At 41.4% G+C, this 12,089-nt stretch overlaps 1 protein-coding gene across 1 annotated transcript in view; it reads left to right on the forward strand.

The window, feature by feature from the left end:
• The window catches only part of HELZ (helicase with zinc finger), a 129,691-nt gene that overhangs the window by 69,123 nt on the left and 48,479 nt on the right, over positions 1-12,089 (forward strand). The window contains exons 14-15 of the mRNA XM_029284331.1: positions 2,272-2,451; positions 3,182-3,286. Of these exons, the coding sequence (XP_029140164.1) occupies positions 2,272-2,451; positions 3,182-3,286 (285 nt within the window). The remainder of the gene's footprint in view (positions 1-2,271; positions 2,452-3,181; positions 3,287-12,089) is intronic.

Consider the following 12,089-nt stretch of genomic DNA (forward strand, 5'->3'; position numbering starts at 1 on the left):
GGATTAGGCAATGGATTATTTTTATTTTTTATATCAAAGACCAGTTTTAATCAATCACATCCTTTACAAAACAAACTGCTTTAAAGCTCAGTTGGCAGCATTTGTGTTGGTTTATATAACAAGCTATCGAGAAAAGCTGGACCTGTATGGAGCAATCTAAAATAATTGGGTATGAGAGGATTTTAATCTGCCTGATGATGCATCTTTTGGCTAGGGGTGTGGTGAGAATAACATTTCTAATATCTGGTTTGTAATATTTGTAGCATGTTAAGCTAGTTTGTTTTTTAATCTGACTATTACACTAGCAGGTTACAGGTGGCAAATGAATTAAACTGCTGTGTTTTTGTTATGTTTGTATGTTGCTCATGCATATACTGTATTTCTTGTAGATCAATAAGCGCAAATGTTTCTGAGATACGAATTTACTGTAATATAAACAATACATTTTACAAAAAGGTAGCAAATATATATATATAAAAGAATCAGAAGGTATTTTACCATTTGAGGAACCAAAGCTGCATGCAAAGCCTTTTGAGTTTGAATTTATACTGGTTTCATTGTTTGAAAGTAAGGTACATTGTAATCTAGGCAAGGAGCAGACAACCTTTTTGTGCCAACAGCTCTTTTTTATTTCCATGTCTTTGTGTGCAAGATAAGTAGATCATTGGAGAAGATAAGATTATGATTTTGAGCCTGATATTTCTCTCTTTAGGGTTTTTAAAGGTTGTACAGGTTTTACCTTTATTTCCCAGTAGCAATATCAAGCCAGCGTTGGCAGATCTCGGAAAAATTAAGCGGGTTTAGACTCAGGGAATAAGACAGTGGCAAACCACTTCCATATTGTTGTTACAAAAACGTGCAGTACATGTAGTCCTCAGGAGTCAAAGTCAGTTGAGGGAGTCTTCAGCTTTTATCACAAAGACAAAGAGACAGCAATTATTCCTGAATACAGATAGTCCTTGCTTAACCTAATTGGGACTGGAATTTTCATTGCTAAGTGAGGTGGTAGTTAGGTGAAATATCACAGGACCGTAACACTTAGCAATGATAGTTGCAGCAGTTAGGCCAGGATTGTGCTCTTGTTAATCAAGTACTTCACACTTCTCCTGCTCTACCACACTTGCCTCTGTTTCAGCCCCCCCCCCAATCTCTTTTGGCCTTTTAACCACCATGTATTCTGCCACTACCTCCCCCCCCCCAAAAAAAAGCTGGTGGTCCTTTGCAAAGCTTTGTAAGAGGAATGCTCTGTTGAAGAGTGAGCAGAAGATCTGTGGGTTGTTTCTGTTGGTGCTGGAATCACCTCCAGTCCACACACAAGCCCGCAAGCCATTTCTCTAGGAACACTCCCAATATGAACTGCAGAGCGCATGCCGCAAACAGTCCTGGAGAACTGTCTGTGCGTTTGAAGCACATTGGAAGCTGCTGGCCCTTTGCAAGGTTTTGCAGGAGGAAGGCTGGACTGAGAGTAAGAGGTGGGCTGTACTGGTGCTGGGCTCACCTCCAAACCTCATTGAAGCCTGCAGGCTGGGTCTTCATGAGTGCTTCTGACACAAGCTGCAGAGAGTGCACTTCACTGCCAGGAAGCCCTCGTCCCTCTGCTGCCTCCAGTTCTGCCACTATCCTGGACAGCACCTGCCACACGGTCTCCACCTTCACTTGGAAAGGCCCCTCCGCCTTGCTCAGTGACAAAGAGCACTACACCTTGCTGTCCCACTGCCTTCTCCCTCGCTGGACCCATCAAGCTTTGGCAGATGAGGCTCTGCTGCTTTGCTATGTGCACCTGGATTCTGGGCCAGCAGCAGAAAGAAGTCAATCAGATGGTAGCAATGGGGGTGGGGGGAGCAGCAGAGCTTTTCAGTAGAGTGCAGAGCAGCAAAAAGGACAGAGATAGTGGGGAAATAGACATGTGGGAGTTGAAACCCCCCTGCACAACAGCCTTGACCTATTCAGCCCATCCAAATTTTGTTTCATGTGAAAAAAAAGTGTTCTGGATTTTGGTTCTGGTCGATCTGAACTGGTTCAACAGAGCCTCTAGAGCAGGGGGTAGACAACTATGGCAACTTTTAAGACCTGTGGACTTCAACTCCCAGAATTCCTGAGCCAGCCATGCTCCTAGTTAATCAGTCAAATAGTATTATCAGTTTTAATTTTTTTAAAGAGAGGAATATTATTCTGAGTATTAGCTGAGATTATAAAAATGGCATAAGAATTTATTAATACAAGGTTTGTTTCCAATGTGTCTTTGATTATGCCCTGCTTTCTGTTGTGCAGGCAGTGGGATGAGCAGTTGGATCCTAGGCTCAATGCAAAGCAGAAGGAGGCTGTTCTGGCCATCACAACTCCACTGTCAATTCAACTGCCTCCAGTCCTTATTATCGGTCCTTATGGGACGGGCAAAACCTTCACTTTGGCTCAGGCAGTCAAACAAATTCTCCAACAGCAAGACACTAGGTGAGATGGGATGATCTGCAGATTTTTAATCAGAAGGCAAATGCCTCCCTTTATTTAAAGGTTAGCAGTGTAGAGTTTTCATCTGGCTTTACCCCCCACCCCCCCATCCCTCATTGTCTTATATAGATATTTAGGAGCGCATTTGTGAGTCTGATCTGAATTAAAATTGGTGCCCTGTGAAGAAAAGCACAGCATTCCATTTAGAAGTCAGTGATTTGTATAGTATTAGTGATCTTTATTTATAAAACTGTATTGCTTTTTTTTTATTTATCCACATTTGCAGGCCACTAATACCTGTGATTCTAGGTGGCTTAAAATATATAAAACTTAAAACATGCATAAAAATAGAATAAAAGCAATTAACCATAAATAAAACTTCGATACTCTAAAGGACCTGAAGGTAGGGGCGCATAGGATCTTGGGGCCATGCTGTTCCAGGCAAAGGGGGCAGTGCCTGAGAATGTCTTCCGGCTAGGCCACGATGGAGGCAAGCAAGCAGATTCTTTCTGGAGAAGAGGGCCCTGAAGTAGGTGAAAAGCAATTGTAAAGGTTTTGTTGAAAGGATGTACATTCCCACAGAAGTTAGGAACGTCATTAAATCATAAAATTTGCAGATTAATTTCATTGAAATAAATATGCAGAAAAGATGATCACTATTTTTTTGTAATTTTACTGCTTTGAATGATTTTCTGTTTCTTCATTGCTTTTTTATTTGCACCATTTATTCCAGCAGGATTCTCATTTGCACCCATTCTAATAGTGCTGCTGATCTCTACATAAAGGATTATTTACATCCATATGTAGAAGCAGGCAATCCCCAGGCGAGACCTCTCAGGTATTTTTTAAGGTTTATTATGTATCTATACAATATCTTAAGAAAAGGTGTCTGTTCCAAACAGTTCTGAAAAAAACCATAGAGCTTTCACTTTTATTGGCATTTTAAAATGATGCTTTTGCATAACCTAGAGACTCTAACATGCATAATGAAAGAATGTCATTTGTGAGCTCATTTCATGCATTAAAGATAAAGACATCCTTTTTTAAGTTGTTCTTATGTGTTTATTTGTGCTTTCCTAACTGAACAAATTTTGATATGGTCCTCTAAAAAGCTGCTAAAATATTTCAACAAAATATTGATTGAATTATATTGGGGGTAAATAATACTTCTTTAATTCAGAGCCAATTTAGAGTGAACAATTATTAAAAAAAAGCTACATATCTGGGAAATCATAAAAAATTAGTTCAGTATCAACCTCTTTGTGTATTTAAATGAACTTGTTTTATGTATTTATAGAGTTAGCAAAAGAAAATTGGGAAATAAAATATCCATGGTCTTTGTGAAAAATGTGTGTATATTTACATCTGGAATATGTAATTTTTTTCCTTAAAATGGATATATGTATAATTTAAAAGTCATTTAAGTCTTAAACCTGCTATGAAAACTTCATCACTGCATTCTATTGTTCTGATGTCAGGACAGTAGTCAAGCATGGATGGAATATTTCAGCAAACAAATGTTTTATATTTAAAATTATACTAACGGGCATGTGAAGTGGCAGCTTTGCTCTAGTGTCACCTGTAACAAAGATTACACCATTCATACCAATCTGCAGTCTATAAAGTAACTCAATTTTGAACTGTCTCAAATTTCAAATATGAGATATTTTGAATTTAAAATGTTTTGCATATCACCATGAGCAGTCATGATTTCTCCTAGAACAGGGGTGTTAAACTGCCGGCCCAGGGGCCAGTTGCATCATACGACACGTCACGTGACGCAGCAAGTTTGACACCCGTGTCCTAGAATATTTCCTTTCTTAATCTGAGATAGCTTAGAATTAGAATTTCTATCTTCTACCCATAAAATTAGAAAAGGATCGCATGTGTCAAAAGATATTCTTCTGCAAGGAAAAATCTTACAAGAGTGTTTGTTTTCGGAAGATTGGATAAATGGCATCAAGTGACTTTAACAGACTTCATATTTAGAACAGGGAATGTTTGAGTACAATAGAACATATCTCATTATTTTCATAAAATTGTAGATATGCTATATTTTCTTCATTTTGCAAACCAGATATTGGGTTGTATGAGTAGGTATCGCTAGGAAAGTTGATTCTGTTCATTGCTGATCATATTTGTATACAATCGTATTTGGAAATAGGATCTATTACTCTTCAGTGTAATATAAGGATTAAGCTATTTGGCTGGAATGGAGTAGATCCAAATGCATCCCCCTTCACCCAACCTCTGAGGGATGCTGGACCAGGTATTTTTGCCCAGTCCTCCTAACTCTGCCATTATCATTGTTGTGCCGATAAAATCAGAAAGATTTCTATAGAAGTTTGAACTTAACATAAAGATGGATAATAAATCCAAAGACTGGAACAAATAGGGCAGTGGTGGCGAACCTATGGCACGGGTGCCAGAGGCGGCACTTGGAGCCCTCTCTGTGGGCACATACACTGTCTCCCCAGCCCCGCCTCCTCCCATGGCCCCCTCCTCACCAGCAGCCCCCCTGGAGGAGAGTCGCCGCTGGGCGAGGCCCACGCAAAGCAGTGCAGCCAAGGACATGGTAGCTGGGCAGCGGGGACAAGACTCTGCCCTTGCGCCCCGTCGCGTGCATATGATGCTGCGGGGCATGGGCGGAGGGCATTGCCGCCATGGTGCTGCTGAGCTGCCTGGGTGATCTGTGGCGGGCTGTGGAGGTGGTGGGTGGCCCAGTGGGCAGAGTGGAGCAGGGACGGGGGTGGGGGGGGCAGTTTTTGGGCACTCGGTCTCTAAAAGGTTCGCCATCACTGAAATAGGGACTAGGAAGAAGTCTTCTGTGAAAATCACCTTGAATACATATTCTTACAATCTTTTAATTCCTCTGTAACATTGTCTTGGCTCACTGAAGTAAGTTATTTGTTACCACTTGATGAACATTTAGCCTTTGGTGGCAAGAACTCAATATTACAGCTTTGCATGCAGTGGGTCATATATTCAGTCTCTGACAATTCTAGTTGAAAAGGAACTCACAAAGTGGATTGGAAAACTAAGTTTCTACTAATAAAGATAGACAGTTGATCTACATCAGGGGTGTCCAACTTTGGCAACTTTAAAACCTGTGGACTTCAACTCCCAGAATTCCCTAGCCAGCCCCATGTTGAAGAGTTGCCATTTAAATTTTTTTTTAAAATAAAGATTATATAGATATTATTTCTGTATTGGATTCTATTCAAAGTCAAGGAAGCAACACAAGTGCCTCTGAGTAAGCCAAAATATCTGGTTCATATCGATCCCTTAGAACAGGGGTGTCAATCTCGCAACATCACGTGACATATTGCGACGTATCGTGACTTTTTTTGCCATTGCCGGAAATGGAGTAGGCGCGGTTTCGCTACGATGTATCCGGCCTGCGGGCTGGCAGTTTGAAACCCCTGCCTTAGAACATGCTTAAGCTGAAGATATCTCAACTGTTGCAAATGGGGAAGACTAAATTCAAGGTGAAGTTGAGAAATCATTTATACAGTTTATTTTTAATTTAAGTGTGGAGGACTTACTGAGGAGTGCATAACAATTTGATATGGTCCACTGAAACCCAAGCTGCCATTTTATCATTTCAGATACAATGCAGGTGATTGTTTAAAAGCCATGCAGTTAGGAATTCTTTGAGATTAAGTACTAAAAAATCTTTCACTTCAGTCCTTTGAAATTTAATTGATTTCAGAAACTTATTTAACACATTCAATAAGAAATTGTTTAGGCTCCCTGTCTAATGGAGGGATGGTCTCTTTGGAAAAGCAATAGCTTTGGAAAAGCAATAGCAAATGAGCAGTGTTTCTGTTTTTAGAGATACTACGATTGCTTAAATGTTAATTTTTACACTTACCATTACATACGCTTACTGTATATAATTATACCTTATCATTTTGATTACAAATAGAGAAACAAAATTTATGTTCCTCATTTGCCCCTTCCAGACAGTTTGCCAAACAGAATTAGAATTAATAGTTTTAGGAATGAATCACAATAGAATTGTTTTCTTTTTTCATCTGCAAGAGAACAAGGAATCTAATGGATCTCATCCATCTCCTTAGTTTTCATTTTCGTACTAGTGACTAGACCAGGGGTAGGCAACCTTGGCTCTTTTATGACTCGTGGACTTCAACTCCCAGAATTCCTGAGGCAGCCATGCTGAGGGGAAAGGGAGAGGTTTCCAAGCTGAGCCATGCTGGCTCAGGAATTCTGGGAGTTGAAGTCCACGAGTCATAAAAGAGCCAAGGTTGCCTACCCCTGGACTAGACTATGCTTATTATGAAACATGCTTTAAGTGGAAACCCATATATATAATATATATCACCCAGAGACTTTATTCCATACTTTATAGGGCACAATTCATCTTTTGCTGCCTTCTCATGTCTGCTGTCTTGTCAGATAACAGAGGCATGTTTTACTCTTACTTTAAATCAAAGCCCTAGTTTCTTTGAAGTATGCTTATTTCTAAGCTATGAAATGTTCACAAATGTTTTCAAAATAGCTGTGAGAAATAGCAAGGCAATACAGTGGGAAGTGTTACGTAACTGCTAGTTGCAAGACATTTGTTATGCTAGACCTGAAGTATAAAATCACCTTGCTTAAATCACTGTTGTCTCACCAAAAAAATTGAATTTTTTTCATCGTAGACTCAATTTAACTAAATTAAAAGAAAACCAATTTGAAAAGTTTTCTTATTTATTTAAAAATCTAAATTATAATGGCCCTGAGATTGGTCGCTATTTTAAAATACAGTTTTTTCTAAAATTACAATCAGGGGAAAATAAAATTTTATGGAAAGAAAATTTGTGAATAAATCAAGGATATTATGTGGCTTAGCACTTTCATTGTGCTTGATATAACATTGTTGATGAATGGTTCTGAGTTCAGAAAATTCCTTTTATTTATCAAACATAAATAATAAGCATGCATACATACATGTCAGTGAACTTGTACAGTTCCTCCCCTTCCATTACTTCATGAAATTTGTTCAGGATCCCCATCTTGCCATTCTGCCTCAGTTTAGGAAAATACTGTTGCCATATTAACAGTGTCTGGTCTGCTGACATACTGATAACAATAGATATTAAATATCCATAAAATGTAGTTGATAGTCTAATTTCTGAATAAGATTGCAACCATCCGCAGTCAAATTACAATGAGTTTAATAGGAATGTTTTGTAATTTTTTTGGGGGGGGGGAAACTGGGTCATCATGTGCATAGCTGTTAAATGCTTTGTGGAAATATTGGTTGCTTATTTTCGTATATGAATGTGCTAACCTGTGTTACTGATGTTTCCTTGGAGTGGAGTGATCTGAGTATAACAGACAGTCCTTGACTTGCAATCGTTCTTTTAGTGACCGGTCAAAGTTACAACGGGACTAAAAAAAAGTAACTTATGATTGTTTTTCACATGATCATTGCAGCATACCCACGATCACGTGATCAGAATTTGGATATTTGGCAACTGGCTCATATTTATGACAGTTGCCGTGTCCCAGATTCATGTGATCCCCTTTTGCAACTGTCTGACAAGCAAAGTCCATGGGGAAGCCAGATGCATTTAACAACCATGTTACTAATTAACAATTGTAGGGATTTATTTAACAGCTGTGGCAAGAACGTTTGTAAAATTCACTTAACAGCTGTCTCGCCTACCAACAGAAATGTTGGACTTAGTTGTGGTCATAATTTGAGAACTACCCGTACAGGAGCAAAGACATCCAAATTTAAAGACAGGTAGCAATATCCGTAACAAGCTAGCCTGTCTTAAGCTGCTGAAACAAAAGGAAGCAAGTTTAAGGTGTGCTGATTGGGTTTTTCTATGCATTTGTCTTTTGCTTTACATTTTGTGTCTTGCACGTCGTATATCCTTCATATAACCCCATTCCTTCCTTCTTATTCTATATATCTGTTAATGATAAGACTTTTGTTCATTGTCCTGCAAGCTGTATGTCTCTCCTACATGGACCCTCTGCTTTATTTTCTAATTATTGTCTCTTCTTTTTTTTTTTTTGAAGCACATTTTGCATGACATGTAAATATGTACTACTGATCTTTGAAACTGTAGTTATAGCCTGCAGCTTGATTTCACCACATTGATTTGTTTGTTTAGTTTGGGTTGAGTGTTGTGCTGTGGATTTATTTATTGCTTTTGGGACTATTGTCACTCTATTCCTTACTCAGATGCATTTTTTTTCTATAAGTAAAAAATATAGAGTGAGAATAATTCCAGAAGCAATAAATAAGCATTTTTTCCTGAATGCTTCATTTCTGTAAAATAGTTCTTGATGTGTATGTGGTGTATTAGTGAATGTATACGCTGTGGTTGGTTTTCACTTGCAAGCTTTCTGTTTTATATGAATTTACAGTAATACTCTGAATTATGGTGAATTGACCTGTAGATATCTGATTTGAAGTGCAATATTACTCAGCAGCAAGGAACTTTTAAACAATGCAATTGTTAGGTGCAGCCCATCAGCCTTCTCCATTTTGGTGCATTTATAGTTTGGAAGACACTTCTTAGTGCATATCTGTGTGGCAGCCCATAGGCTGAAAGGTTGCTCACCCAGGTGGTAAATCAAAAGTTAACAAACTTTTGGTGGCTGGGTGCAGTTTCCAGTGATGAAACAATAATACAAAATGGGCATATTGGGGCGTTCTGCTTTTTCATGGATCTGGGGAGCAGAGATTTATTTTATTTTTTAAAGAAATTATATTAAGCTACAGGTTTTGTATATTCAAATTTAAATATAATTGTCAGAAAACTGTGATGGGATTTTCAGCAGTTGAAGCTGGAGGGGCTCTAGGGCAGTGATGGCGAACCTTTTAGAGACTGAGTGCCCAAACTGCAAACCAAAACCCACTTATGCATCGTCGAGTGCCGGGTGGGTGTGGCCCATTGGGTGGGTGTGGCTGCGGTGGTAACGGCAGACTGGGTGGGACTAAAAAGTTCAATCAATCAATCAATTCCAACTTTGCAAGATCTTTTTTCCCCGCGAGAAGTTGAAATTGACTGATTGAACCTTTTTTTTTTTTTTGCACACAGCGGCGGAGGCCTAAAGCGAAAAGGTTTTATAAAACCGAGCTGAAAGCCTAGGACTGGGGCGACGGCACGCGTGCCCACAGAGAGGGCTCTGAGTGCCGCCTCTGGCACCCGTGCCATAGGTTCGCCACCACTGCTTTAGGGGCTGTATAACAAAAGAATTTGGGGCTGGCCTGAGAATGTGAGCTGCCTAATCTTCTAGTCAGACATGTCAAACTCGAGTTCCGTAATGTGTTTAGAGCTGGCCTGTAAGCCGACTAGTGGGAGGAGGTGATTGAGTAGTGACTTCCTCACTTCTTCGGGTGTCTTGTCAGTGGCAGCAGCGTTAGAGAGGACGGGCAGCGGAAGCCTCTCCAACACGTGGAGCTGTATGGCAGCAGTAACTGCTGAAGCGGGTGGGAATGGGTCTAAGATTACTCACAGTGGCCAGGTGGGCGTGGTTGTGTAGGCATGGCCAGGTAGGTGCCGCCGGCCTGGTCCCACAGACTCAGGACGGCTGGGTTGGCACGGAACAAGTCGCACCGGCTAACTTGACGTGGGGACAACTTGGTGCCCCACAAGCTCCTCACTTCCCCAAACTGCTGGCAGCCAAATGTGCGCACACGCACACACCACACACACACACACCTCATTCCAAGTTTGGGGACTTTTATCCACAGAGGAAGGAAAGATCCTTTCCCCCAAGCCCAGGCATGATTGGCAGCTTGCCAGCTTAGATGTGTATAAAAGTCTCCAAACTTGGAATGAGAGGTGTGTGCGTGTGTGCGCGCAACATGCCAAAAGAGACATTCTTCTCCCAATCCCAGACATCCAAGCATTGGTGTTTCCCTGTCTGGTGCCCCTCTCGGCAAAGCAGGTGGTAGAGGGCGACACTGCTGCGCATGGCAGTGCGGAGTCAAACTTCTGCCTTGACAGATCTCTGGAGAACAAGAAGAGGAGGCAGGGGAGCAGCACTCCCCGGCCTTGCATGAGGGAGGCTGGCCCTTCTTGAAAGGGAATCTTTTCAAGAAGGATGCTGACTTGTTGGGGGAGCCTTCCCTCATGCAGCTCCCCGCCACCCTTCCTTCTTTCCAGAGATTTTTGTAATTCAACCAAGAACTTTGTTGTGCTACGCGCACACATGCACGCACATTCCATTCCAAGCTTGGATACTTTTATTCATATCTGAGCTGGCAAGCTGCCAATCATGCCTGGGCTTGGGGAGACAGACCTCTCTTCCTATGTAGATAAAATCCACAAACCTGGAATGCAGTGTGTACATGTGTGTGTGTGCGCACACGCACATGGCTGCTGGTAGTTTGGGGAAGCGAGCTTGTGGAGCACCGAATTGTCCACATGTTGAGTTAGCCAGTGCGACTTTTCCGTGCCGACCCAGCTGTCCCAAGTCAACAGAGTTGGCTGGCTGCAGCTAACTGGCCACACCTACCCAGCCATGCCCACCTGGCCATACCAAGTAAGTCGCACCGAGTGAGCAGCGTCGAGCTGGCCACACCTACCTAGTTGCTGCGACCCAGCTGTGACCACCCAGCCACGCCCATCTGGCCCTTTGAGGGCAGCCATAATGCTGAAGCGGCCCTCAGTGAAATTGAGTTTGACACCCCTGTTCTAATAGATGAACAAAACACCTTCTGGGGAATCTACACACAGTATCCAATATCTACCAAATTTACATGCCATTTAGTGATCTGTGGGTAGTTTTAAAATATGGGAGGTTAACAATAAGTAGCAGAAATGTTATTTTTGTTGAACTGGTTTATGTTAATAACTGAGTTCAGCATGGGTAAAAGAAGAAAAAACAGCATAATGTGAAATTTAGTACATACTGTACTTGTAATCATATAAAACATTCTTGTTCATTGGATGAGGAACTGAAAGTGATTGTTAAGATTGGATATGCAAATACAGGTAGGCCTTGGTTAATGACCACTCATTTAGTGACTGGTCCAAATTACAATGGTGCCAAAGGAGTGATATTTAAGTCTCCTGTGCCTGGCAGCAACCACTTCAAGCCTCACAGTGCTAATGTCATACCATACTGAACTTTTGTATGCCCTCCTTCCTGGCAAGAACTACTCACACCTCTTGCGCTGGTGCCGCACCACACCAGACCCTTGTACCCCCACCCTGTCCTCCAGCAGCCATCCTGAGCCTTGATGTCCTTGTGCTATGTGTTACCCCAGACCCTCACATGCTGTCCCTTACCCCCTAGCAGCCATCCTGAGACTTGCTGCACTTGCACCGTGCATCCCAAGCCATCTGTACATTCCCCAGCCCTCCAAGGCAGCAGTCACTTACCTGGGACTTGCAACTTCCTGTTGGCTTCCCCACTGATTTTGATTATTGGAAGTCAGAAGGAATTTCTTGCTTAATGACCCACAAACCTCGCCTAATGATGGCAATAGGGATTGCTGTTGCTAAGCGATGCAGTCACATGTTATAGCATTTTACGGCCACCTTGCTTAATGATAGAAATTCCGGTCCCAATTACCATTATTGACCGAGAACTACCTGTAAAATAAGATTTGGTTAGCTTAGCTGCCATCCTCTTAAATCCAGGAGCCTTATTTCTGACATAAA

Source organism: Protobothrops mucrosquamatus, unplaced genomic scaffold (genome assembly GCF_001527695.2).
Source record: "Protobothrops mucrosquamatus isolate PMUCROS unplaced genomic scaffold, P.Mucros_1.0 scaffold539, whole genome shotgun sequence".
In the NCBI taxonomy this organism is placed as follows: domain Eukaryota; kingdom Metazoa; phylum Chordata; class Lepidosauria; order Squamata; family Viperidae; genus Protobothrops; species Protobothrops mucrosquamatus.